The following is a 26,634-nucleotide window of genomic DNA, read 5'->3' as shown; positions in this document are numbered from 1 at the left end:
CTTTTTATATAAATTGAAGCTGATCATCCACTTAGGAATTTACCAATAAAGTTTATCATACATTAGGAAAGAACCAAAACAATTATCGCGAGAATTTTAAAACTGTAGTACTGGCACGTGTTTAAACTTACGTCGATAATAAATATATGTTATTAATGCTATGCCATAATGAAACGATTACAAATTTATATAAAAACGCTGGAGTCGCTGTCAAAATCATAGTTACCTGTGAACTGTACATCAAATAACAACAGCAATGGCAGTTAAGACTACTCTTCTCTGTGCTCAAATACTTCTGATCCAGGTAATACAAAAAATACTTATGATAATTCATTTCATTATAATGAAAAATGATGATTTATTTATAATGGATACCAAGTAGAATTTAACATATAAATATTGAAATAACTTATTAATTTGTATTTATAACTTTAATTTGCGAGCCATATTGTAAACTGCCAAAAATTTGGAATATCCAATAACAATCTACTAACTTCTGTGTGCTAAATTCTTTTAGAAATAATTAATGCTATGATAACCCAGGAAAATTCACATCGCCATCTAGTCTAAAGCTAAGTAGAGTTTGTGGACTACCACAAGATATGCTTAGCTTTGCACTGAAACCTGATAAAAAACATACATTCAATAATAATTTGAAATACATTTTATATAAATATATAAATAGCAAACAACCAGACCCATACAAACAATCTTACTCATGAATACAAATATTTTCATAGCACTCTGTCAATTGTCCAGGGTTATTTTATTATTTTTATAAGTTCAGCCGTATACCGAAAATTTAGATCGCAGATTGCCTGAAGTAGTAAACAGATTCGGTAGCAGGATACTCTTTCTTTTTTTCTCGTTCGTTTCTGCGTATTATGTATTTAAATAACTACATAAATATTGTCTTTTCAGTCGGCGCTTGGCCAAGTGATCAATGGTAACAACTGGTACCGATCAGGAGGTGTCTCTAGTGCAAGTGCGGCGGCAGAAAGTTCCGTCGCTGTTACCAACAATGCTGGTCTTGGATTGATTGCTCCGGGAGTTGGTTTGGCCAATACTGGCCTAATTGGATCTGGACTCGGCTTGGCTAATACTGGGGTCATCAGCACTGGTTTAGCTAACTCTGCTGTAATCGGTAACACTTTATTGCCTGCTCCCACCACTGCATTCCTGGATATCACGTCATTCTCTACCGGCGATGTTCTGCCCATCAGCAGCTTCTCTCCCATCGCTCCAGCTGGAATCACTGTGGTGTCACAGAATACTATCGAAGGACCATTGGCGGTCGTTGGACAGCTGCCGTTCTTGAGTGCTGTGGCATTTGAAGGTGCGCTGGCGTCTGAAGGCGCGGGCGCTGCTGGATGCGGCTGCGGTACCGCCGGCAACATTGGCATCATCAAGGAAAGTTTCGCTCCTATTGCAGCACCAGCTCTTGGTGGACTCGGCCTAGGAGTGTTCTAAAAAAATAAATAACTCGGTTGATTTCTAAATAAATTTGATTCTGAGATAATTATTGTCATTATTATTTTCTGATCTATATAAGATCATAAAACCCCAGTATAGTGTAGATATTTATTTATTTATTAAAACTTTAATGCACAAATACATAAATAAAGGTGCATATAACGGACTTAACACCTTGAGATATTTTCTCCCAGTTAACCATTGGGCAAACAGAGATTCATGTAGCGGTGCATTAACAAAATTTGAAATTCAAATCTAAAAAACAATAAAAAGAAGATAACTTTAATATGATTAAATATAAATACATATGCGAACATACTTATAAACTATAATACATAATATTGATAAATAATTACACATATATAAATATATAAAGAAATAATAGAAAGAAAGAAAGCAAATTGTTTATTTGATACATAGCAATACTGAAAATAATTTTTAAATTTTAATTTACATTTTATCGGTCTATATTAATTTTATAGTACCAAATAGGTCTCCGCTCAGCATATGTCGTGACGGGGTGCCACGACGCTGGTATTCTGCGGATATCTTCATAGATAATAAATATAATAAAATAATAATACACATACATACATAGATATAGGCGAATAACACAGAGTAAACATTTACGACATACTACCATACAACATAACTACACACTGAAACATAAAATAAACAAAGTTCTGGTGACACTAGTAGGCTGACACTTTGCATTAGCCTGCATTTGGAGTGCAGACACATCACAGAACAATTTTCTGATTGAGAAGGAGTATTTTATTCAATTTATTTTTAAAAATCTGCACAGTTATAAAAATATAACTTCTAATTGTAATTGTATGTGTGTACGTGTATGTATACATACATACAAATACACATACATTCTTAAGGGTCGGCAAGGCGTATGTGACACTCCTGGTGTTTCAGGCGTCCATAGGCTACAGTAACCGTTTACCATCAGATGGGCCGTATGCTTGTTTGCCACCTAAGTGGTATAAAAAAAATAACTTTATACAAATCAACAGAGAAATTCAGATGCATAAAGGAAGAGGTGTGTAGGAATAACTCTACAGGGATAACAGAAGCCTACACTAGTTCTGGGAAAGGTGTTTGCGTAATTTGGATTTGAATGTGAATTTTGAAGAGCTGGATTCAATGTTAAGGGGTAACTCTTTTTATCCTTAAATTCTTGTCCCTGACGGACTAGGTAGCGAACTTTGAAAATGGGCGAGCACAATAGATCTATGTAGGTCGCAGTGCTACAGGTTCAGGTATCTGACAATAACCCAAACAACCCAATAAAAAAAGGGGTAACTCATTCCAGTTGTTAATGGCCTATAAAGTGAAAGATTTCGAAATGAAACTCGTACGATGAGCAGGAACGTGGAGAAGTAAATTCCTAGACAGACGAAGGTTACGCTAAGAGATGTCCCCATGAAAAAGAAATTTGGTATTACGATATAAGATATATGTTTGAAAACTTCGGTAATATACATAGGTACACACACTATGTATATAAAAAAATATCGACGTATTTATATCAATTGTCTAGTACCTTAAGGTGAAAATTTAGGTCTGTATATGTATATTATTACAAATATATTGTTTAAAAAAATAAAAAACTTGTACGAATACTTAAAAATCTTGTTAGAGGTGGACAACCCTTATCAGTATATAGGGTATGAAAAACAGATAGCAACCGATTCTCAAACCTACTGAATATGCATGTAAAATTTCATAAAAATATCTCAAACCGTTTCGGAGGAGTTTGGTAACTAACATTGTAAAACGAGAATTTTATATATAAGATAAAAATTTATATAAAAGATATAAACACGGCAAACGATGAATATTAAGATTTCGATACATACATTGGTAGTAATGTATTCCCCTCCGATTTATCCTCTATCCAATTCAAACAAGGATCGAAATTACAACGGCCTGAGCCGAGGTTCAAACCCCACGCGGTACCCTTCCACTAAAGTCGTATCCGTCAGGCGACAGTTGACCTTCAGCCGCTCCTTAAGTCCTTCTGAGGGTTTGGAGGGCCATCTGCTAATGCAATCTGTTATTAATTAATAGATTTTAGAAGTAATAAAATCGATAACTAACATTGATTTTATGTAGAATTAAAAACAAAGTAACTACATGTCAATAAATAAAATTAAATATCAGTATAAGAAATTACTTTAAAAAGCAAGAAGAAGAAGACATCTAAAAATACTGATGATTGCTACCGTTAATACTCATAGTATCAACATCACGCATACAGCTATGACGCACTCGTCATCCTACTGCGGCTGCGCGTGCAATATTGTGCATCTGTGGCGCATTACGTTTGCGCGGGAAAATAAAAAACTACAAAAATGGCTTCTTCTGCAAACATATTAATTATTTGTTGTGCTGTTCAACAAATTTTACAGTTGTGCAATTTACTTTTTTTATTATAATAAAATACCTATATAGACAACAAACCTGAATATAAATAGAGCCCCTAGTAACATCAGCAACAGCAACAGGTAATATTATTTCATACTACTAAAAAATTATATATTGCCGCCATTTTGTTTTATTTTTTTCTTTTAGTTTCATTTTTGATTTATTGCTAATAATGTTCCGAAATCTTTGTTTACAGTTCAAAATATTTGTTTCAATATATATACACTCGAATAACTTTCATTATATTTTGATAAACATTTTTAAAAAAGCATTTGCACGTGACTAATAATAATACTGTACATTGAGTTATGTTATTGCTAGATAACCTAATTCTTTCTCCAACATATATCTACCATTGAGTCACAATATTATCGAATATTTGTAATTGTATCAATATAGAAAAAAAAATAATAATATTTATTTGGTTCATATCACAGTTTACAAAATAGACATCATTTTATGTAATTGCATGATAAACAAACCGCCTGCCTATGATCACGTATGCGAAACTTATGAATGTCTCTCGGATTAATTTCCTTTGTTATCGTTATTACATGAGTTTCCATCGCCGGACAATAAGTCAGTAATATAAAGTGAAATATAATAAATATATAGGTCCTCTACCGTGCATTTGTCAAGATATTTTTGCCACTTACTACCACATTGTGGAATCATCTTCCAGAAATGGTGTCTTCGAACGGATACGATATGATATGAAACCTTCAAGAAAAGAGCTTGTTCTTTCTAAAGACCGGTGATGAACATGCAATCAATCATTGATTGATTAAACTGCAATCAATCAATCACAATCCATAAAGGCCCGCGAAAGACTTCAATCAATCAATTACTCATTGATTGAAGTCTTTCGCGGGCCCTAATAAAAACAATGTTAGGGGTGAACAACCCACGTAGTGGTATGAAAACTAGAAGTAGAAGCCGATTCTCAGACCTACTGAATATGTATATAAAATATCTTTAAAATCGGTCAAGCCGATTCGGAGGAGTACGGTAAATCACATTGTAATACGACAATTTTATATATAAGATTAATAGTTACAGTTTTACATAATAATGTATCAATTTCATTATTATTTACGTAACAATATTTACAAATACATGTAAAATGCGTAATTATGCAATCTTGTTACATGTTTGTATAGTACTCCAATATGATGCCCAACATTATAAATATATGATGCCCAATATTAATAATTACATACACTTATGTACGTCCCCACCCATCGATCCCCCATCCGATTCAAACGGGGATCGAAATTACGACGTCTTGAGCCGAGGTTCGAACCCCTAGGGGTGCCCTCAGGCTAAAGTTGTACCCGTTAGGCGGGAGTTGACCTTCAGCCTCTCCATAAGTCCTTCCGCGGGTGTGGAGTGCCATCTGCACTCGCCCCCTATCATCCGGTGAAGCTGGAAAGGCCAACTGCGGCCAACATTAGTGTAGTCCGAAAAAAAACTTATATACATAATAATGTATCAACTTGATTATTATTTACACAACAATACAAAATTTCAATCAATTACAAATACATACAAAATGCGTAATTATGCAATGTCGTTATATTACCCAAATGTAATGCCCAATCAATTACAAAATTATAGTTTTTTCTATATATATAAATGTAATATATGTTGATGCGTATTCAGTGTCAATCTAAAACACGCACAAAATGTCGCTCTACACCTTCTTTCTACTCTGTCTCCAAGCATTTGTTATACAGGTAATTTTTTTCTATAATTTACCAAATGTAAACTTTCGTACAAAGTCTGCAATGTAGGTACCTGTTACTAATATTAGCCAGGCGCAAAGCAGCTTCTTTGTAAGCTGTGTTTCGGTTATAGAGATAAGGCAGTGAAATTAAAGGGTACGAAGGTATAACATTGCAGACTGCTCGTTACGGCCTCGTAGGAGCCCCTTTACTCAGGCATCAATTTCAATGTACATAGGCGACAGTTGCCATACTAAAAGAGGAACCGCCAGTTTTTTGCCATTCCAGATAAATGGCAATTTACTTGAGGGTCCACTTAATAGAGAGATAGTGAGTAACACTTATGTACATGAACTGTGATCCCTTCTCAACTTTATAAGGGTGCTATTTTTTGTATTACCTTTTCACCTACAGTCAAGTTCATGCTACAGTTTCGAAAGAGAAGAACTGGTAGGAAACTCAAGAGTTTTTTTTCTTAAAGTCCATCTGTTAAACATTATTTACTTATTTAGGTGTCTATGTCTATGAACAAGTAATGCCATAAACGGTTGCCATTTAATGAGTGATAGGTATTGCTCAATAAATGTGTTTAACCAATACCATAAATGTAATTAAAATAAATAAACCACAATTAATAGAATGTGAATTATTTCAGAATGTATTTCATGGTACAAATGCAGCCATTCTAGACCGTGGTATTAACCAATATGGTAATATTGGTCTTAGTGCTGCAAACTTTGGCGCAACAGAAGTCAACGCTGCAACATTTAGTGGACTTGATTTAGCAAGAGTTGGATTTGGAAATACTGGAATAATTTCTGGTTTAGGAGCGGCTGAAATCAATGCTCCACCACTAACTGGACTCGAATTAGGAAGAATTGGTGCCAACGTTGGACTTGGTAATGTTGGAATTGCTGAAACCTTTGGGACCAATGTTGGAATTGGCAGCATTGGAATCGCGGAAGCAAATGCTTTAGGACTAGAAGGAATTAATAATATTGGCATTACCGAAGTAGGTTTTGCAAATAGTGTAAACTTACCAGCCGGTGCAGCGTTTGGTGGTACTGGAAATGGTGTTGTAAACATCGGCGGTGCACTTCCAGTGTCTGGCACAACTATTATTAATGGCCAGTTACCAGTTATTGGATTTGTAGAGTTCAGTGGTGATATTCCAGCAGGGGGCTTGATTTTTGCTGCTGGAAACTGCGCATGCAGTCCTAAATATGGTATTCACTAAGTTTGTTGTATTATTAATAGATTTTAAATAAAATATTTTCCTAAACGTTACAATAAAGACATGTATTTTTATTCCTAAAGATAATTTAATTTCTTCACTTAATTTAAATAAGATTATTATCCTCATTATTCTAGCCTAAAAAGAGGATCATACAAAATTATCCACATAAATTAAATTTCTTTTTTTATGGCAGTAACGGTTTACCATTAGATATGCCGTATGCTTGTATACGGCATATCACTGACAATGGTAAACGGTTACCGTAGCCTTCGGACGCCTGAAACACCAATGGTGATATGCGTTACCGTCCCTTACTTTTCCTATAATTTGTCTGTACTTACACGAAACTAAATAGTTGATACACTGAATTAAGGAGCGATGGTAGGCCGGACCAATATTATGGCCACAATATGCCAATATTTATATACCAATATTATATGCCAATATTATGGTAATAAATATATATAGCTATATTTTTTGTACTGGTAATTTCATAACAGTACAAAAATAGTAATATATAGATATTTTTTATACCACTTAGGTGGCAAACAAGCATACGGCCCACTTGATACTAAACGGTTACCGTAGCCTATGGACGCCTGAAACACCAGGGGTGGCACATGCGCGTTGCCGACCCTTAAGAAACTTTAATATACCCTTATTGAAGAATCACATGCTGTAGTCTCTCAAAAAAACCTCGGCAGGTAGTTCATTCTACAATCTAAGTGTACGCGGGAGGAAGCTCCTCTGAAACCGCACTATCCGAGACCACTTAGGTACCAGCGTGTGGGGATGAATTCCCTGTCGATGGCGAGCGGTGCGATGGTAAAAGGTAGCCATAGGCATCATGTCAAACAATTCATCAGAACACAGTCCGTTGTATATTCGGTAGAACACACAAAGCGATGCGAAGTCTCCCCTCAAGCTAAGTGGTTCGATACCGTTAGAGATATTGGGATCATCGACAATTCTCATAGCACGTCTTTGAACCGAGTCAAAAGGACCGAGCTGGTATCCTGGTGCTCCTGCCCAAAGATGAGAGCAGCACTCCATGTGCGGCCGAACTTGCGACTTATACAAGAGAAGTCTCTGGTCCGCAGTGAAGTACCGCCTCGCTCTACTCTCAGCACACCGAGCCTTTTGGATATATTTTACAAAATTACAATAATAGTTACAAATATGTCGTACATATGTAATTACATATGACAATTTCTCATGTTAAATATCAAATCAAATCAGAAATCATGTATTCATGTAGGACATTTTAGCTGTTTATGGATGTCATTTTTTTGTATTAACACATTTTACTACTGTCCAGTTACACAATACAGATTCAATTAAGAAGAACTGGTAAAATATTCAATTGAATTTCGTTTCTTTTTAAAGTCAGTTTATTTACAAATTGTACTTATGCAGCTGTCTATGTCTAACATTAAATGAAAATCCCACACATGAACGACTAAAACCAATTTGATGTCTATGACCACAGTATAAATTATTAATGTTAACTCTACAAAAACATACCATCAAAATATCTATTCATGTAGGTCTATTACAGACTCTTATGATATGTCAAATTTACCGTAAGTTCGGAATGATTTCAACTTGAGAAGAACTGATAAGAAACTCAGCTCGTAACTACGCCCCTTTAACTATTGTTAACGGTCGATGTTGTAGTGAATGCAGCACTATACATGCATTACGTTATACATACATCGCTGAATATATGTATTTGAATCAAACGTGAAAGCCTAACGTCGTCTATCGGATTAATTGTTAACGGTGTTTCCTTCACCTGAAAGTTGGTAAGAAATATGAATTGAATATGTCGTTTGGTTGGCATGTTTATAACAGAAGGAGGGAGAGTAACAAAAGGTATAATATAAAATGGCGATGATATGTAATGTTAATAATATATACATATAAATAAAGTTGAAATGTCTGTTTGTAATATTGAAATAACCGTGTTTTTACTACATGCATAGGAATATAAATACGGTACATACACCAAAATATTTTTTTTACAATATTTGTCTGTCTGTTTGTTCCGGCTAATCTCTGAAATGGCTGGACCGATTTTAACGGGACCTTTTTTGGCAGGTACCTGATGTAATAAGGAGCAACTTAGGCTACTTTTATTTTAGAAAAATAAAGTTAAATTCCACGCGGATGAAGTCGCGGTAACAATTAATTAATAAGTGAATAATTGACGTTTTAAAAATATAGTTAACATTATATTTATTGTGAATGTAGAGAGTACCTCCTTACAACCGCATATAGACATCTTTTTACGTCAACCAATTTGAAATACACGACCTCTTCGTCGTATATCAAGGTCTTAAACCACCACGCCACGATACAATAGAAACGTTAATATGTAATCCATAGGATCTACATTTTACAGTTTATGTATTTAAGAACGTTATATCAGAGTAAATATAAATTTTCTTCAGAAACAATTTATATATATATACTAGTTGACCCCTCGAACTCTGTTCCGGCTCAAAATTAAATATGTAAAGGTTTTTTGAAGTTTATTAACGCAATACATTTCTGAATGCACCTTCTTTGACAGTTTGTATGGGAAAATAAAATTGTTGTTTTTACTATTATCCATGCAATTTCTTCATATTTCATTACCGTTTAAACCTTCCCTGAACTTCCACGAATATTTCAAGACTAAAATTAGCCAAATCGGTTCAGCAGTAGTCGACTTTTAGCGAGACTAACGAACAGCAATTCATTTTTATATATATAGATATCTATATCTATGTAAGATAATAAAGACAAAAGATTTTATTGTTTATTTGTTTATATTGAAGAGACTCCAAAACTACTGGACCGATTTGAAACATTCTTTTATCGTTACAATTCTACATTATCTCTGAAAAACTTAACGATAGAATATTTTCAAAAAAGTTTTCTTAAGGATCCCTAATCCTTAAGAAAACTTCCATAATGAGAGCCAACGTGTAAAAATATTTCCAAAAAAATACCCAATCGCGCGAAATTATTGGGAATAGAACAAATTGATGTACAGTTTCATAGAAGAAATCGACATCGAACAGAGTATGTGTGTATGTGTGTGTGTTAAAATATTTGATTTTTTTATTAAATAAAAACGAGTCCGAAGCTGGATGTTCATTTCATTTAAGATAATGTTTTTTGTTAATTTTTTTCTTAATCGAAAAGGGTCAATATATTGGGTAATAAAGTTCAATGACATTAATTAAAAAAAATATATTTATTAATTTTGGAGCTAGCTTTCCATAGTTAGAACCAAGTGAACCGAGTTCACCGTTAGAATCTAGCAGCTTATATAACTAACTTAACTAAAACCAATTCCTAGCTCCTCCCAGACCAGTACCCAAGCCGAGTCCAGAAATAGCTGGCGCAGGAGCAGGGGCATAATTCTCTCTAATAATACCAATATTGCCATTGCTACCGCAACCACAGCCTGCTGTCGACGCACCCTCAGATGGCACTGATCCTTCGAAAGACACAGTGCTCAAGAACGGCAGCTGACCAATTACAGCTACTGGTCCTTCAATTACGTTTTCAGACAAAACTGATATTCCAGAGGGAACGATGGGAGAGTAACTGGTGACGGGGAGCAGACCGCCGGTGGAGAGTGATGCGAGACTCAGGTAGTCTGTGTTCACAGCGGGGAGAACTGCGTTGCCGATCAAACCGGTATTACCGATGGCAACTCCAGAATTAGCTAAGGCATTATTCCACCCGAGACCGGCCGCTCCAGAACCGATTGAGGCAGCGTTGGCCCATCCAGCAGCTGTCGCTTCAGAGCCGAGTAAGGCAGCATTGTTCCAACCGGCAGCCGTCGCTCCAGAGCCGATTACAGCAGCGTTATTCCATGCATTAGTCGCGGCATTAGAACCGAGTAAAGCAGCATTGCCGAGTCCGATACCGGCCGCACCAGCGTTGGCCAGACCAGCTCCAGTGACGCCCACACCTGAAGCACTGTTGCTTACCGCGACTGAACTCTCAGCAACTGATTGGCTGCTGGCACCAAATGAGCCTCCATAGTTCAGTTGACCCAGCACGGACTGGAAATTAATAAATCTCATTAGCATTTTGTATAAGTCAAAACAAATACTGTAAAGAGGAAAAAATTGATAATGCTATTCTATTGAATAAAATTAATAAACATAGAGAATGTATTATCAGCCAGTTACATGAGAGCAGTATTTTATTTAAACAAAGAGATTTTGCAAAATTGATAGAATAATTTATAAATTTTGCAAAATTACATATATTGACAATTATAAAGAGTGCTCTGTTTTTTATCAACCGATTTAAGAATAAGTACATTCTCAATTGAACTGCCTTTTTTATATATGTTACTTTAGATTTTTTTCAGAGATTATGATTCTTTATGATAATTCTTTTTCTATTTAAAGTCTGATGCTTTTATGTGGTTCTATGTAAATTTGATCGTTAAAAACATTAGGTTTTGATTCTGAATAAGGTATTATTATTTTATTTTGTTTACCTGAAGTAAAAGCGCTTGTGCGCATAAAACAAAGATTGTCTTGGCTGCCATATTTCAATATATTGATCTAATTATTGAATGTGGTTGTAAAATTATTTTGTTTCTTTTATATAGAGTCAATACTCTACAGTTATCTCTTTCATAACAATCTAAGAAACTTATGTTTCGCTATAAATTTAATCAGTAATTATTCAATAATCTTTGAACATATCTGTGAGTTTCCATGAAATCTTATTACTAAAATTGTAGCTGATTATTATTTATATCATAAAGTGATAATACATAAATGTTACATAATGTTTTTATTATAAAAACGTGCGTTAATACTGAGAAGCACATTCTTTAGCTGATTTCTGTTATATTTTTATCGAATATGTCTACCTTCACATTTTTATTACTTTGCATCCAGGTGTCTCTAATTCAGGTAATTTTAATGGGAAATTGCATGCATGGGTTTTCGAAAATGCTGCAGATATTTTAGGATTGAAAGGATTTAAAAAATTAAAAAGTTAAGGTGTGTCCTAACTTTTCTAATGATATTTGCACAAGGAAGCTGATATTTACTATCAAAATTTATATAACAGCGTGATAATAAGCCTATTTGACAGTCTTGGTGGTCCAGGAATTTAACATACCGCCTCACTTCCGATGGCCGTGGGTTTAATCTCTCGCATAATGAAGATATTGAAGAAGTTTCAGATATTTATGTGTAAAGTGACAGCTGTTAAAACTTTAGTAATTTTTAGCATTTTCCCTTCAGTTTATTTTATATAGTATATTTAATATTTCAACGTTTATATTAATTTTAAGAAATACTAACAATTTATTAATAATAATCTTTTTATTTCTTTTCAGACCGTTTTCGGCCAGGTTATAGGACTCGCTCCCGGTCTCGGTTATAGAACTGGACTTGGTTATGGATCTGGATTTGGTGCAGTTGCTTTAAGTGATGTCGATGTGGCGTCTATTGGAGTAGAATCTCTCGGTGTTGGGTCTTATGGACGCGGCGGTATTGGTGGACTCGGAGTAACTGGTCTCGGCGCTGCTGGACTTGGCGTAACTGGACTCAACGCAGCTGGACTCGGAGTAACTGGACTCGGCGCTGCTGGACTTGGCGTAACTGGACTCAATGCGGCTGGACTCGGTACAGCTGGGTGGGGCACAGCTGGACTAGGAGCCGGTATTGGCGCAGCTGGCCTTGGTATCGCTGGTGCCAATATTGGCGCCATCAGTCTTCCTGCACCTGCTCTCGCTGTGCCCAATACTGGCTACGGTGGTGTTGGCAATGGTTTGGTCACTGTGACTGGTGATATACCAATTGTCGGCACCACCATCGTGACCGGCCAGGTGCCAGTGCTCGGCGCTGTGCAGTTCGGTGGTAACTTACCCGGCGCTGGCTCCGTCTTCATCTCCGGGAACTGTGCATGTGGTGGAGCAAGTCCCATTATTTATTAATTATATTAGTAATTTAATTTAAAATCTATATAAATTATTACTGAATAAGTATAAATTATATTTGTATTGTCTATTATTTTTACCAAGTGTCGATAATAAAAGCAACAAAGGTGATGTAAAAAGTACCGATGTAGAGGACGTAACCGAAGGTACTATGTAATTCTAGTAGTTACTTAGTTAAAGTAGTACCTAATAGACACTATAATTACATACTGATTTAGTTACTCACAGTTACGTTGTTACTGGAGATATCTGTGGGCTAATTATGTAACTTCGTTCGCAACGATTTTCGTATGTAACGTAGTGAAAATGACGTCATCTGTCAATAATGCGATCATATAGACGCCGTTTGACGCTGTCAACTAGCATTGCAACGTAAACGCAACTTTACATATCGATAAAAATTATTTCTATCGAATGTCGATTTAGTAACCTCGTTGCAACGTCACGTAATCGCTATTTTGCCGAAATGACAGCGTGGAATTGAAACGGTTTTTACATTATGAGAAACAATTTAGAAGGTGTTTCTTTTGGTTACAATCTTTAAAATATCAGCATTAGCAGCATTATTTATCTTGTTTTGGTAATTTTCAGTATTACATATATTTTTATTATATTAAATATTACGTAGAAAGTCGTGAAAAGGTTTTAAATTTATTAAAATGGGAAAATTGTCACGACTCACAACACGACATCAGTGTTGCCAATTCGATATTTTATTTTCGTCCCAAATCACATAGAATGTTGTATTAACTAGAGTAAATGTTTAATATAAAATTAGGGTTGATTATGATATTAATATAATTAAAAAACTATTTCAATGAATACGGTGCTCTGTGAACGGAATACAACGTTTATGATGCTCTGTGATTTATTTAAAGTAAATAAATTTATTTGTTTAAAGTTTTTACAATTATGTACAAATTTAAAAAGATGTGCCCATATCATTTTAAATTTATATGGATACCTACGTACTTACCTAGGTATCTATAGCAGAAAAGAAAATTTAATTTGTAGGTTAGATTAATATTATTAATGATTATAAATAGTTTGTATAAAATATGCTTTTATATTCAAAATTATTAACCTTATTTTTTCATTAGAATAGAATAGACTTTCTTTATTCTATTTTATTAAATGTCTATTAATAAAATTAAAATAAAAGAACAAGTGAACGCTGCAGTATATTTTGTAATTTTTGAACGCAATAAAAATTGTTTCAAATCAACCAACTAGTATAACAACCCAATAGATTAAAATGTATCCCTCTAAAGGTATAAGCTATCTAATGTACTGACTATTTAAATTGGTCGGATTAACAATATTCCGCTGCAACTTCATAGTAGTGTTTTATCGATAGAAATGATTTATGTTGCGGTCATTCCACCTTACTTGATCGCATTTTTTAAATTGAAATGATTTCATATTGCATCACAACTTCAACAGAAACAATTTCATATCGTGTTACATAATTAGCCCACTGGTCAATATAATTATCAAGTTAGTTAACGTAACCATAAATAGTAGATAACTGCAATAACTAGATTAGTTATTAAAATCGAAGTTAAATACAAAATAATTTATGCTGACGAGGCACCAGTGATGTCAAATCGGCTTATCGTGCCGAATTCACCAGGAATTCATTATGTTGATTCCCGAGGGAAAGAAGGTAGTCGATCTAGTATGGTTATAGTCTAACGTGTTCTTATCGCCTTAGCGTATAAGGTCAAAGTTTTAAAATCTAATGTAAAAATACATACATACAGTTGCTTTTTTTTATACTACGATGGTGGCAATCAAGCATACGGCCCATCTGATGGTAAATGGTTACCGTAGCCTATGAACGCTTGAAACACCAGGGGTATCACGTGCGTGTTGCCGACCCTTAAGAAACCTTAACCCTTCTTGAAAAACCCCATGCTGTAGTCTCGTGGGAAAACCTCGGCAGGAAGTTCATTCCACAATCTAAGTGTACGCGGGAGGAAGCTCCTGTATAACACCTTTAAGTTAGATAGTCTAAATAAAATTTAATAAAAGAATATAATTGCAAGCAATAACTACTATGACATACATACCGAGCGGCCTCTGTAGTAAATTTGATGAATAGAAGTTTGTTTACATATGTGTCATACCTTTGTAGTGTTCACTTATTTGTTATTTACGTCTTCTTGTATCTCCTAGTATGTAAGTTGTTATAGACATAATATCGGCTCGTTACCCACAGCTCCACATCTTTACTCCGCGGCGCTTGCGCGGGAATATCTCCCCTCTTGCGCACTGCGGCCCGTGTACGCTCGGCGCGAGATGACAAATATTAAACCGTTAGTGTTTCCACTACAACCTTCATTGTTTATTTTTTATTTGTATGACAATTTTAAATTCGAAATACAAAATAATAATAACAATAATAATTTATTCATTCTTTTATTATCTACTAGCTGTACACGTGAATTCGTCCGCGTGGAATTTAACATTATTTTCTAAAATAAGAGTACTCCTTATTACATCAGCTACTTGCCAAAAAAAGTCCCATCAAAATCGGTCCAGCCATTTCAGAGATTAGCCGGAACAAACAGACAGACAGACAAAAATTTTTAAAAACGTTATTTTGGTGGATGTACCCTATTTATATTCATATGCATGTAGTATAAAACGGTTATTTCAGTATTACAAACAGACACTCCAATTTGATTTATATGTATCTATAGATTGTATAAAGATAAAAAAACAGTAATAAAAGAACATTAAATAAAATATATTACGAAAGATGATCTTATCACTATAAGCAATCATATATTCGTATTGGTAAAGAGTATTTACATAGATAGAGAAAGTAGAAGATGCACATTAGACAAAGCAATAAAACTTAAGATATTCTATACTTATTCATGTAGGTAGACCTACAGACCTTACAGATTTTTATGATATGTCAAATCTACCGTCAGTTCAGAGTGCTTTCGAGCTAAGGACTGATAAGAAATCGAAATTCAAATCTTATTATTTTCAAATGAACTTTTATAAAATAACAAAAATACAGACGCCTTTTTAAATTCAATTATGGAGAATATAGCATCACCTTAGCATATAAGTCAAAGAGAAATCATGCAATCAATGGCCATAACGAAAAGTCCTGTCCCCAGTAGCAGCATCCATTCACGAGTATGACCGTTGAGCCAGCATTACACTGTATATTATTTACACATTTAAAAAATAATCATAAAAAAATATGAGCATAAATAAATAAACTTACATATTAATACATATTATATACAAGCATAGACTACTTATTGGATGAGAACATAAAGAAATTGAAGTGTAATTGAATTACAAGGAGGTGATTAAAATGAGGGCATACGTTATCGGGGTCGACCACCAATGCGATGGACTGACCTTATAAATATGGAAACACGCAGTACCATTCTAAAATGTTCTGAGCTAAAAACCGTACCAGAGGGAAGCAAATCGCGAGGAGCTCTGTCGCCGAGGAGGACAACGAAGAGGTATCATCATGAAAGACATGACCACTCTGTCAAGAGAGAACGATTGAAGAAGAAAATTAAAATTGTCAAAGTTACATTAAAGAATAAGTTCATACTTAAAGTTGCTCAAATTGATTTTATTATTTTAATACAGTTGCGTGAAATAAAAATAAAACATACGATAACTTTGTACAACGCAATCTAGTTCCAAGATGAGGTACTATTGGTGTTATAATTCATTATTTCTACAAATTGATAGATAGGGGTTTAATGTCGAGGTCCCATATCACGGATTGGTCCCATATCCCATATCCCATATCACGGATTGAATTTATATCAAATACTACAGAACCGATTTAAATTAAATTTCATACACAGATAGTCCTGAGATTGGACATAGGCTACTTTTTAATGCGAAGGGTTGTAAGGGGTTGAAAGGGGAGATGAAAGATTGTATGGAAGTATCGTCATTTTTAAAGCTAGAAACTTACTTTTTAGGCTGTTGATTACAATGAAATATAAATAAAACAAAAGGGTTATAAAGGGGTTGAAAGGGGAGAAGCTAGAAGGTTGAAACTTATTTATTAGATTGATTCATATAAATAAATATAACGATTATTGTTCCACGTGAATGTAGTCGCGGGCACTGCTAGAATGTTGTAAATAAAGGCTAAATATTGATCATTTGTTAATAATTTTGTTATGTTTGCGTGCTTAGGATCCATATTTATCTAAATGTATCAATTGTAAACACCTCTAATGGTAATAATAATAATCTCAGAATAATTCACGCAGTTAAGCTACCTAAAGCTTGTGTTATGGGTTCTAGATAACTGATACAAATACATAGATATGATTTTTTAGTAAATATAGAATATTATATATATATGAACCAAATTTGACAGGTTTATGTTAAAGAGTTCTTGAGTTATGAGGGGGTCAAAAGTGACTACAAATGATTCGTGTAAATATACATAAATGCTGCTCGCCAGTTCTTTTACTTGAAACTCGGCTTGACACGCTACCGCGTGTCTAGATAGAAAACACCCATACCGTTACAAACAACCATACATACGAATGTTTGTACCGTGAGAGGAATCGAACCCACGACCATCAGAAGTAAGGCGGTGTACTAAACCGCTAGACCATCGAGGTCGACAAATCTGTAACTGTAAACATTATGGAATGCAATAAATATTGAATATTGAGGAATCATTACGTTATAAAATTGTTGTTTAATAATAGATAACGAAGTAAGTGTCTATCTACAATCTAAGTCTATATATAAATAGACCATTTACTTAGTAACAATTTTTCTTATAATATCATGTAATATATATTAAGACATTATTGTATAATGTGATAAAAACACGTAAGTTTTAGTTATGAAACTGGCAACACTATATGTATTTATAGGGAAAAAAACAAAGCATAATCACATTCAATCAAACAATCTTATAGAACAATGGCAACAAAGACCATCATCATTTGCGTGCAAGCGCTTTTGCTCCAGGTAATATAAAAAAATAAGATTTTATATTTATAAAAATTCTATATTAGTCTATTCGTTGTTTATGGTCACCATTTTACCGCCTTAATTAACAAGGCGGTAAAATTCTTTAAAGATGACACTTTGTTAACTTATTATTCGTAATTTTGAGAAATGAGTCTGGGAGTGAGGCTGCATCTTCACCCCTTAAGGGAGAGATGTTGGAGGCATCGGGGCTGACCACCTTACTCCGACTTTCTTGTCTTTGGGTAAAGAGATTATCCCATTATTATACTATGGATTTCTTTCCTGTAGGCATAGTTATTTAAAGTAATATAATAACAAAGAAACATATTTTTTATTTGTAAATATTCGTAAAAAATATTTAACATAAAAAAAAATTCAAATATAAAAAGCTACATTGGGTATGAACTGGTTATATATACATATATATATATTAATCGATAAGCCCTATATTAATTGCTCCAGTAAGTAGTCATACTTGACTTTATTGTACTGTGTAATTTCCGTTTAATAATTTTCAATCTTATTATTACATATTATAAACGCTAAAGTTTGTGAGTATCGATAGATATTTGTTACTTTTTCACTCAAAAACTACTGAACGGATTTTAATTAAACTTTACAGTAATATAGCTTACACATCAGAATAACATATAAATTTCACGCGGGTGAAATCTCTATAATTCTAATAATGTATCAATTTCCAGTCAGCACTTGGTCAACTGAACTACGGGGGCTCATTTGGTGCGAGCAGCCAGTCAGTTGCTGAGAGTTCAGTCGCGGTGAGCAACAGTGCTTCAGGTGTGGGCGTCACTGGAGCTGGTCTGGCCAACGCTGGTGCGGCCGGTATCGGACTCGGCAATGCTGCTTTACTCGGTTCTAATGCCGCGACTAATGCATGGAATAACGCTGCTGTAATCGGCTCTGGAGCGACGGCTGCCGGTTGGAACAATGCTGCCTTACTCGGCTCTGAAGCGACAGCTGCTGGATGGGCCAACGCTGCCTCAATCGGCTCTGGAGCGGCCGATATCGGATGGAACAATGCCTTAGCCAATTCTGGAGTTGCCATCGGTAACACCGGTTTGATCGGCAACGCAGTTCTCCCCGCTGTGAACACAGACTACCTGAGTCTCGCATCACTCTCCACCGGCGGTCTGCTCCCCGTCACCAGTTACTCTCCCATCGTTCCCTCTGGAATATCAGTTTTGTCTGAAAACGTAATTGAAGGACCGGTAGCTGTAATAGGTCAGCTGCCGTTCTTGAGCACTGTGTCTTTCGAAGGATCATTGGCATCTGAGGGTGCGTCGTCAGCAGGCTGTGGTTGCGGTAGCAATGGCAATATTGGTATTATTAGTGAGACATATGAGCCTATCGCTGCACCAGCTGTTTCTGGAGTCGGCGTGGGAAGTGTACTCGATATGGGAGTTGGACTAGGTGCTGGACGATTATTTTAAACTAAATAATGTCTTATAATTAAATTTAATTTATGTATATTGATGTCTTTCTATTTGTCTACCCCATTTTAAAAGGTATTAAGAGTAATTAACACCGAAGAACTCACACAGAGTTGTCATCCATCTAGTATCGAAATGATAATAATATTAATAAACAAGGAGAATTTACACAGCTTCATCCCAAGCTTGTATTATGAATATTAGACAACTGTTAGAATTAGGTACTTAAATATTTTTTTATAAATACAACCTAAAATTAAAATTTTAAAAATATAATACAATAACTAAAATATATTATTAAAAGGGATCTCTTTAGGCAAAGTTCCGAAGATACTGGCAGCGTTCCCTCTTTGAATAGCTATACTAATTCTTTGTCCAATATAGCTGCCAGCTCTTCGGTCTTCTGTGATAAATGCATATATAATATACATAGATCACTCTAAAACCAATTCAAACCATTGTACTTATGAATACATATTAAGAACTCAGGACTATTTACACAGCGCCATTGCCACTCAAGCTACTTTATGAATGACTAGCTAACTCACTCAACTTCGTCTCCACACTTACTTCACATTTATCATTAAACTTCGCTCAATATACATAATATCTTTTTAAATTATAGTCTATGTGTAATCCTGATGTATAAGCTATATTATTGTAAAGTTTCATCAAAATCCGTTTACTCACAAAGTTTCGTGTTTATAATATTAGTAAGATATAAATACTTATATATTTTTTTTTAAATACATACATACATAATATACATAGAAAATACCGAAACCCATACAAACAATTATACTCATGAATATAATGGTTTGCATCGTGCTAGATCGAACACGCCATCGGAAGTAAGGCGTTGTAAAATCGCTAGACCACCGACGCCATTTGTTATTAATCCGAAACAACTTTAAGAGTTTTTTTTTTTATTAAATAGTTTTTAATATTTGAATCTAACATGATAGACCTTCCACTTCACTTTGTGCAGTACTAAAGAAAAGACGCATATTGGCTACCTAGTACTAAATAAAATAAAAATATATAATAGAAAACCGTTTATTGAAATTAACTTAAATTTAAGCACTTTTGAATCTACTTCATTCGAAAAGCTGTCTCATCACAAGAAGAGCGAGCAAGAGACTTGCGTGTTGATCTTTTAAATAATCGTTTATAACTTTACATTTTTAAATTGAAATGTGTTGATACAAACTACCAACTAGCTTTAATTCTTTAGACTCAAAATATTAAATACACAATAAAATTAAATCAGTCGTAGTAATTAGAGCAGACCAGTTCCTACAAGCAGCACCCGTTCACGAGTATGATGAATGAGCCAGCCTCTCTGCGCTCGACCATATTTTAGGGAACCCAATATCCCACCATGCTGTCAGATGTATGCACATTTTAGTAAGCAATTACTCAAGACAATCGACTATGTCATAGCAATCTTAAAATTACCATGTGGCAGTTATAGTATTCGCTCTTTATATAAGAATACATAAGGTAATCATTACAATAACGTGATTTATATTAGTGCGAATAGTGTTCAGTTGTCTTATTAAAAATACATATATCTGTAATATCAAATAAATAAAATAAAGCTTGAATTATAATTCAGTTATCTATGTTATAATTTATTTATACAATATACAAATAGGTTACAAGCAGAGCTCTGAATCGTTTATATATATATATTATACTTCGTAGGTGACAAACAAGTATACGGCCCATCTGATGGTAAACGGCTACCGTAGCCTATGGACTCCTAAAAAACCAAGACTGTCACGTACGCGTTGTCGACCCTTAAGAAACCTTAATATAGGATATATCTTTAAAAACCCCAAATTGTAGTCTCTCTAGTTCATTCCACAATCTAAGTGTATGCAGGAAGAAGCCCATCTGAAACCGCACTGTACGAAACCACTTAGGAATTCCCTATCAATGGTGAGAGGTGCGACGGTAAAAGTGCGTGGGCATCAAGTGTAAGAATTCTTCAGAACACAGTCCCTTATATATTCGGTAGAACACACAAAATGATGCGAAGTCTCGCCTCAAGCTAAGTGGTTCGATACCGCCAGAGAGATTGAGATTATCGACAATCTCATAGCACGTCTTTGAACCCAGTCAAAAGGAGCGGAGCACGGAGCAGTACTCCATATACAGTCGAACCTGTGACTTAAAGTACTATATACAGAACTCCTAAGTTTAGAAAGTTGACGTTTAAAATTTATGTATATTTCATAAGGGAAGCATCGCTAAGAAAGAACTTTTGAAATTTCAACTTAATCTAATATATTTTTGGACAATATAGTACAGATGTTATAAACTACACAACGGATTTTATTGCAGTTTTAAACAATAGTTAAAGTGATTCAAGAGGAAAGTTTATATGTATACTTATACCCGTGCGAAGCCGTTGCGAGTAGTTATGAATAATTCGATCTTAATGTACTTTGATATGAAGATACAACATATTAGTACTTATACAATATAATTAATATGTATATACAATATATTATAATTAACTGATATATTATATATCTTTATATAGGATACCGTTGATCTCACAAAAAAACAAACGAAGTCGAATGCAGAAGCTAATGTTTAATTAATAGACAAAACTAATATGAATAAATTTTATTCTTCATAACAGTGATAAATAAAAAATATCATACAAAGAAATGACATTGAACTGTGGAGCGACGCTCCCTTTTTTATTTACTCTTAAACTGAAGAATCTTATTGAATACCGTGATCAATGAAAGAAATAACTGCCTTTGATTTATTTAGTTTATTTCGGTTTGTCTTGATTAAAATGAACAGTACAGTATTAAATTGGATTGGAATCTATATTGATATCAGACTTGGGAGTAGGTCAGAATCTCGGACTTCGGTCAGAATTTAGAACAATCGTGCTCCGCCTAATCCAAGGCCAGCAGCTCCGATACCAATTCCACCAAGAGCTGGTGCTGGAATGGGTGCGAAAGTCTCCTTGATGATGCCAATGTTGCCGGCGGTACCGCAGCCGCATCCAGCAGCGCCCGCGCCTTCAGAAGGCAGCGCACCCTCAAACGCCACTGCACTCAAGAACGGTAGCTGTCCAACGACCGCCAAAGGTCCTTCGATAGTATTCTGTGACAGCACAGTGATGCCAGCTGGAGCGATGGGAGAGAAGCTATTGATGGGCAGAACATCGCCGGTAGAGAATGACGTGATATCCAGGAATGCAGCGCTAGGGGCAGGCAGTAAAGTGTTACCGATTACAGCAGAGTTGGCTAAACCAGAGCTGATGACACCAGTATTGGCCAAGCCGAGTCCAGATCCAATTATTCCAGTATTGGCCAAACCAAGTCCAGAGCTAACAACACCAGCGTTGGCCAGACCGAGTCCGGAACCAATCAAGCCATTGTTGGCCAATCCCCATCCACTGTTGCCAATGGCAACGGAATTCTCAACGACGGTATTTTCAACAATGGAGCTACCACTAATAGCACCCAAAGATGGAATTCCAGAGTAGACAGGGCGAAGTGGGTTGTAAGAAATTTGACTCACTGCACACTGGAAAGGAATAAAAATATTATTACTTTCAGACACACAGAAATACTAAAATCTAAGTTCATATTATGGAGAAGAATTATGTAACGTATAAATTTATTACAGACTCTAGTTTGCATAAAACAACAGTTATACCCGCAACTTTGCCGGTTATTTTTGAGAAAAAGTATAATCATATTTTTATGATTAATGTACAATTTTATTAACAAATAGATAGACAAACAGACAAATAACTTCCCTTTCATAATATCAGTACGAACTTGCTTAATATTTAGCAATAAATTAATAGATGAAACGCCACAGCAAAGTGAAATTGTAAAGATAAAAAAAAAATATCAAAATTCTCTGTTTTATCATTTAAATAAATTATCAGTTTTTTAAAAGAAGTTTATCAATTAGCTGATATTATTATTGTATGTGTGATTTCATTATTTTTATAATCAATAGAGATTATACACAAAATAGAACTTTAACAATTTTAAATATTATTATTTATGGTACAAATTTATATTATTTAGGTAATTTAAAAATTTCAAGCTCTAATTAAGTACAATAAAATCAATTTGAAACCGATACAGAATTAATCCTTATTTACAAAAAGGTCTTCACTTATTATTAGTACTATAATTTCTGTATATTTGATGATTTAAAACAATTAATTTAAATATTTAGTTTACCTGAATCAAAAGTGCTTGAGCGCACAATACAAGTACAAACTTAGTTGCCATTTTTGAGTACAAATGTAGAACGAATGTATTTTCAAAATCAAATATCGACCTTATATAGTGACTGTCCTCATATTGAAACCAATTCACTTATTGTGTCGTCCCTTATCAATACGTAACGCTACAATATAAATTACACGTTTTACAAAACAATGCGCATTTGTGAAATTATATAGATTATATGTTATTTCAAAATAAACATTATTAGTATAAAAGGTTGGTGGTAGTTTGAAAAATATCATTCAGTGTTCATTCAACATTGTTAAACATGTCTAAATTCAGTTTCTTGTTGCTTTGCATCCAGGCTTGCCTGATCCAGGTAATTATTTAAAAAAAATGTCATATTTTATTTATTAACCATTGTAAAAAAACTCCTTTACATATATTCGAGTTTTCTAGGGATTCAGTTATCTAGTGCCCATAATACAAGCTTTAGCTAGCGTAACTTGGGTCTACATGGCGCTGTGTGAACTGTTCTTATTAATTTGAAATTTGAAATTATTATTATTATTATATATATGGCAAGTCATAAATATTTATACAAATTTCAATTTAAATACAATTACTTCAATAAATAACATTATATCAATTAAATACGCATTCAATACACAAAATAACTATAACATAATATGTTTCAAAATCATAATTATCATATAATTACATTTTGGTTTATACATTCTGTAACATTGTAAGACACAATTAGACTTTTAACAAAGTCTTCTGTATTGTGCTCGTCTTTGTACGAACCCTGTCTCGCTTGTTATTTTAGCCACCAAGTTGCTTACTTTGCTTTATTATATTTCGATTGAGAGGTAAAGAAAGCTATGGCTATGGGTTCGCAGATGGCACTTTAGTCCTCGGGCACTATGGTAACTTATGAAGTTATACCATTATTACGTCCATGTACATAGTCGACGGTTATTTCCTTCACATTTCCTTAAAACTATAATTATATTGTGTTCCTAATTATGTATATATTGTATTAAAGAATCGGATAGAATGTAAGCTAGGCGATGATAGATAATGAGAGAGAAAAAACAGAAGTTCTTCCAAATTCGTTGTTCGTTGCTCTTGCATTATATCCCACATAAGTTGATTGACTGTAGAAAGCCATCAATGCATCTTTTTGTATGCATTATTCCGAAATGAAGAATGAAATATCAAGAAGCTGAGCTGTTTTCTGATTTGGAAACGTCTTCTTGTTTCAGAATGCCTACAGTCAGATAGCGGGCCCGTGGTTGCCTGGACGCGGGTACGGTGCAGTCAGCGAGGCAGCCGCCAGTGCAGCTGTCGACGTCGAGACTGTCAACCGAGGAGGGTGGGGCTACGGTGCTCCGCTAGCTGGCTACGGACTCGGTAATGGATACGGCTTGGCTGGTGGAGCCGCTAGTGCTAGCGCAGCCGCTGAAGCATCCGGATTTGGCATTGGCAACTTGGGATATGGAGGTCTAGCTGGAGCTAACGCTGCCGCTGCAGCCAACGCCGCTGGATATACTGGTCTCGGAAACTTGGGATACGGAGGTCTGGCTGAATCAAGTGCTGCTGCTGCGGCTAGCGCTGGTGGATATACTGGTCTCGGAAACTTGGGATACGGAGGTTTGGCTGGAGCCGGTGCTGTGGCTGGAGCTAACGCGCTGGCTGGAGCTGGTGGCATAGCTGGCATTGCTGCACCTGGTCTTGCTATCCCTAATACAGGCTACGGCGGTGTTGGTAACGGTGTGGTCCTTTGCAACGGTGAACTCCCAGTCGTTGGTACAACCCTTGTAAATGGTCAAGTGCCAGTGCTCGGCGCTGTACAGTTCAGTGGCAACCTGCCAGCTGCAGGCACTGTCGTTATCTCTGGAAACTGTGCATGCGGTGGTCGTGGCCCAGTGCTTTACTAAATCGCTATAAATTTTAGTACAGATGATAATATGTCGTAATCACTGAAGAATAAAATAATAACTGCCATACCCATAGTTTTCGAAGGATGGAAAATATATCTATTGGAGAACACACAGATTATAATAAACAGAGCAAAAAACATAATCAAAATATTTGGAGCTTAATGCACAGTATCGAATAGGTCTCCACTCAGCATATGTGGTGACAATGCTGGTATTCTGCGAATAAGACAAGCGCTTGAGACTTCGAGATCTTTACATCTACATATCTGACTTAATACTTGGCAACCAATCGGCCAAGTGAGCACTCGACGCTTCTGTTGCAATAGCATATGTAATAAATTACGATTCTATTTCTAGCAACTTCCATTTGCAATTATTAATTTATATTCAGGATACATACTTGTCAATAAACTGTTGATTGATCAAAATTATACAAATTGTATTTCTTCTACTCCCACTTTTTGCCACGCACAACCACATTGTGGAGTCACCTTCCAGCAATGGTATTTCCGAACTGATACGATATTGAAACCTTCAAGAAAAAGGTTTTTTCTTCTTAAAAGGCCGACAACGCACTTGCTATTCCCCTGGTGTTGCAGGTGCTCATGGTCAGCGGCAATCACTGACCATCAAATGAGCAAGCTCGTTTGCCCCCTATATTAAAAAGGGCGTCTTGTCCAGCCAATTGACGACGTGATTTTAGGGACCCCAATGACCCAATCATTAGAGTCACTAAAATATGGCAGATCATAATAATAATAAAAGTGGACAATTCACTAAGCAACATCTAGTCCATAGCTAAATAGAGCCTGTATATGGGTACTAGATAACTGGTAGAAATACTTAAATACATTTTTTGTAAATACAAATACACATAAAAAACACCCAGATCAATACAAACAATCATACTTATGAATACAAATAATTACACTATACGAATCGAAACCGCGGCCATTGGCACTAGACCACGCATGCATGTACCACAATCTTTAAAAATCTTCTCAATTCGATGCCCTTGTCACTTAACCACCATGTACCAATCCTTCCAATTCGATGGAAGCTGTGATAGGCATCATAATAATAATTTCTTTATTATCTCAAAACACAGTACGAAGATGACAATTTAGAGATATAAACTTGTTAAATTACACACACATAATCCACGAAAAACTAATAAACTAGGATCT

At 35.1% G+C, this 26,634-nt stretch overlaps 7 protein-coding genes across 7 annotated transcripts; 5 read left to right on the top strand and 2 right to left on the bottom strand.

The window, feature by feature from the left end:
- Positions 1-256: 256 nt before the first annotated feature.
- Positions 257-1,470, top strand: LOC131855224 (chorion class CB protein M5H4-like). Its single transcript, XM_059206468.1, has 2 exons — positions 257-304; positions 922-1,470. The coding sequence occupies exons 1-2, from the start codon at positions 257-259 to the stop codon at positions 1,468-1,470; spliced, it is 597 nt and encodes a 198-aa protein (XP_059062451.1).
- A 4,124-nt stretch (positions 1,471-5,594) lies between these two features.
- On the top strand, positions 5,595-6,870 carry LOC131855223 (uncharacterized PPE family protein PPE12-like). Its single transcript, XM_059206467.1, has 2 exons — positions 5,595-5,645; positions 6,289-6,870. Exons 1-2 carry the CDS (start codon positions 5,595-5,597, stop codon positions 6,868-6,870), a joined length of 633 nt encoding a protein of 210 aa, XP_059062450.1.
- A 3,332-nt stretch (positions 6,871-10,202) lies between these two features.
- On the bottom strand, positions 10,203-11,431 carry LOC131855222 (chorion class CB protein M5H4-like). The gene is made up of 3 exons (XM_059206466.1): positions 11,381-11,431; positions 10,796-10,934; positions 10,203-10,711 (listed from the first exon to the last, which is right to left on the bottom strand). The coding sequence occupies exons 1-3, from the start codon at positions 11,429-11,431 to the stop codon at positions 10,203-10,205; spliced, it is 699 nt and encodes a 232-aa protein (XP_059062449.1).
- A 322-nt stretch (positions 11,432-11,753) lies between these two features.
- LOC131855221 (chorion class A protein PC292-like) lies at positions 11,754-12,835 on the top strand. Its single transcript, XM_059206465.1, has 2 exons — positions 11,754-11,804; positions 12,236-12,835. The coding sequence occupies exons 1-2, from the start codon at positions 11,754-11,756 to the stop codon at positions 12,833-12,835; spliced, it is 651 nt and encodes a 216-aa protein (XP_059062448.1).
- Positions 12,836-17,779: 4,944 nt separating this feature from the next.
- Positions 17,780-19,281, top strand: LOC131855220 (chorion protein ERB.1-like). The gene is made up of 3 exons (XM_059206464.1): positions 17,780-17,827; positions 18,535-18,703; positions 18,809-19,281. Exons 1-3 carry the CDS (start codon positions 17,780-17,782, stop codon positions 19,279-19,281), a joined length of 690 nt encoding a protein of 229 aa, XP_059062447.1.
- Positions 19,282-22,182: 2,901 nt separating this feature from the next.
- LOC131855219 (chorion class B protein Ld10-like) lies at positions 22,183-23,564 on the bottom strand. Its single transcript, XM_059206462.1, has 2 exons — positions 23,514-23,564; positions 22,183-22,839 (listed from the first exon to the last, which is right to left on the bottom strand). Exons 1-2 carry the CDS (start codon positions 23,562-23,564, stop codon positions 22,183-22,185), a joined length of 708 nt encoding a protein of 235 aa, XP_059062445.1.
- A 265-nt stretch (positions 23,565-23,829) lies between these two features.
- LOC131855218 (spidroin-1-like) lies at positions 23,830-25,444 on the top strand. Its single transcript, XM_059206461.1, has 2 exons — positions 23,830-23,880; positions 24,770-25,444. The coding sequence occupies exons 1-2, from the start codon at positions 23,830-23,832 to the stop codon at positions 25,442-25,444; spliced, it is 726 nt and encodes a 241-aa protein (XP_059062444.1).
- The last annotated feature ends 1,190 nt before the right edge of the window (positions 25,445-26,634 follow it).

The sequence above is a fragment of the Achroia grisella genome, unplaced genomic scaffold (assembly GCF_030625045.1).
Source record: "Achroia grisella isolate CSIRO2021 unplaced genomic scaffold, CSIRO_AGI_Agris_v1 utg1360, whole genome shotgun sequence".
Classification (NCBI taxonomy): domain Eukaryota; kingdom Metazoa; phylum Arthropoda; class Insecta; order Lepidoptera; family Pyralidae; genus Achroia; species Achroia grisella.
Note: the sequence above shows the minus strand (reverse complement) of the source record. Positions and strands in the feature narration are given on the sequence as shown.

Coding starts and splice junctions, on each gene's coding strand:
- LOC131855221 (XM_059206465.1), top strand. CDS start 11,754: ATGTCTACCTTCACATTTTTATTACTTTGCATCCAGGTGTCTCTAATT. Junction 11,805..12,235: donor TCCAGGTGTCTCTAATTCAG/GTAATTTTAATG, acceptor ATTTCTTTTCAG/ACCGTTTTCGGCCAGGTTAT.
- LOC131855222 (XM_059206466.1), bottom strand. CDS start 11,431: ATGGCAGCCAAGACAATCTTTGTTTTATGCGCACAAGCGCTTTTACTT. Junction 10,935..11,380: donor CACAAGCGCTTTTACTTCAG/GTAAACAAAATA, acceptor ATTAATTTCCAG/TCCGTGCTGGGTCAACTGAA. Junction 10,712..10,795: donor GGCCAACGCTGGTGCGGCCG/GTATCGGACTCG, acceptor TCGGCTCTGGAG/CGACGGCTGCCGGTTGGAAC.
- LOC131855224 (XM_059206468.1), top strand. CDS start 257: ATGGCAGTTAAGACTACTCTTCTCTGTGCTCAAATACTTCTGATCCAG. Junction 305..921: donor CTCAAATACTTCTGATCCAG/GTAATACAAAAA, acceptor TTGTCTTTTCAG/TCGGCGCTTGGCCAAGTGAT.
- LOC131855220 (XM_059206464.1), top strand. CDS start 17,780: ATGGCAACAAAGACCATCATCATTTGCGTGCAAGCGCTTTTGCTCCAG. Junction 17,828..18,534: donor TGCAAGCGCTTTTGCTCCAG/GTAATATAAAAA, acceptor ATCAATTTCCAG/TCAGCACTTGGTCAACTGAA. Junction 18,704..18,808: donor CGGCAATGCTGCTTTACTCG/GTTCTAATGCCG, acceptor CTGAAGCGACAG/CTGCTGGATGGGCCAACGCT.
- LOC131855218 (XM_059206461.1), top strand. CDS start 23,830: ATGTCTAAATTCAGTTTCTTGTTGCTTTGCATCCAGGCTTGCCTGATC. Junction 23,881..24,769: donor TCCAGGCTTGCCTGATCCAG/GTAATTATTTAA, acceptor TTCTTGTTTCAG/AATGCCTACAGTCAGATAGC.
- LOC131855223 (XM_059206467.1), top strand. CDS start 5,595: ATGTCGCTCTACACCTTCTTTCTACTCTGTCTCCAAGCATTTGTTATA. Junction 5,646..6,288: donor TCCAAGCATTTGTTATACAG/GTAATTTTTTTC, acceptor GAATTATTTCAG/AATGTATTTCATGGTACAAA.
- LOC131855219 (XM_059206462.1), bottom strand. CDS start 23,564: ATGGCAACTAAGTTTGTACTTGTATTGTGCGCTCAAGCACTTTTGATT. Junction 22,840..23,513: donor CTCAAGCACTTTTGATTCAG/GTAAACTAAATA, acceptor ATTCCTTTCCAG/TGTGCAGTGAGTCAAATTTC.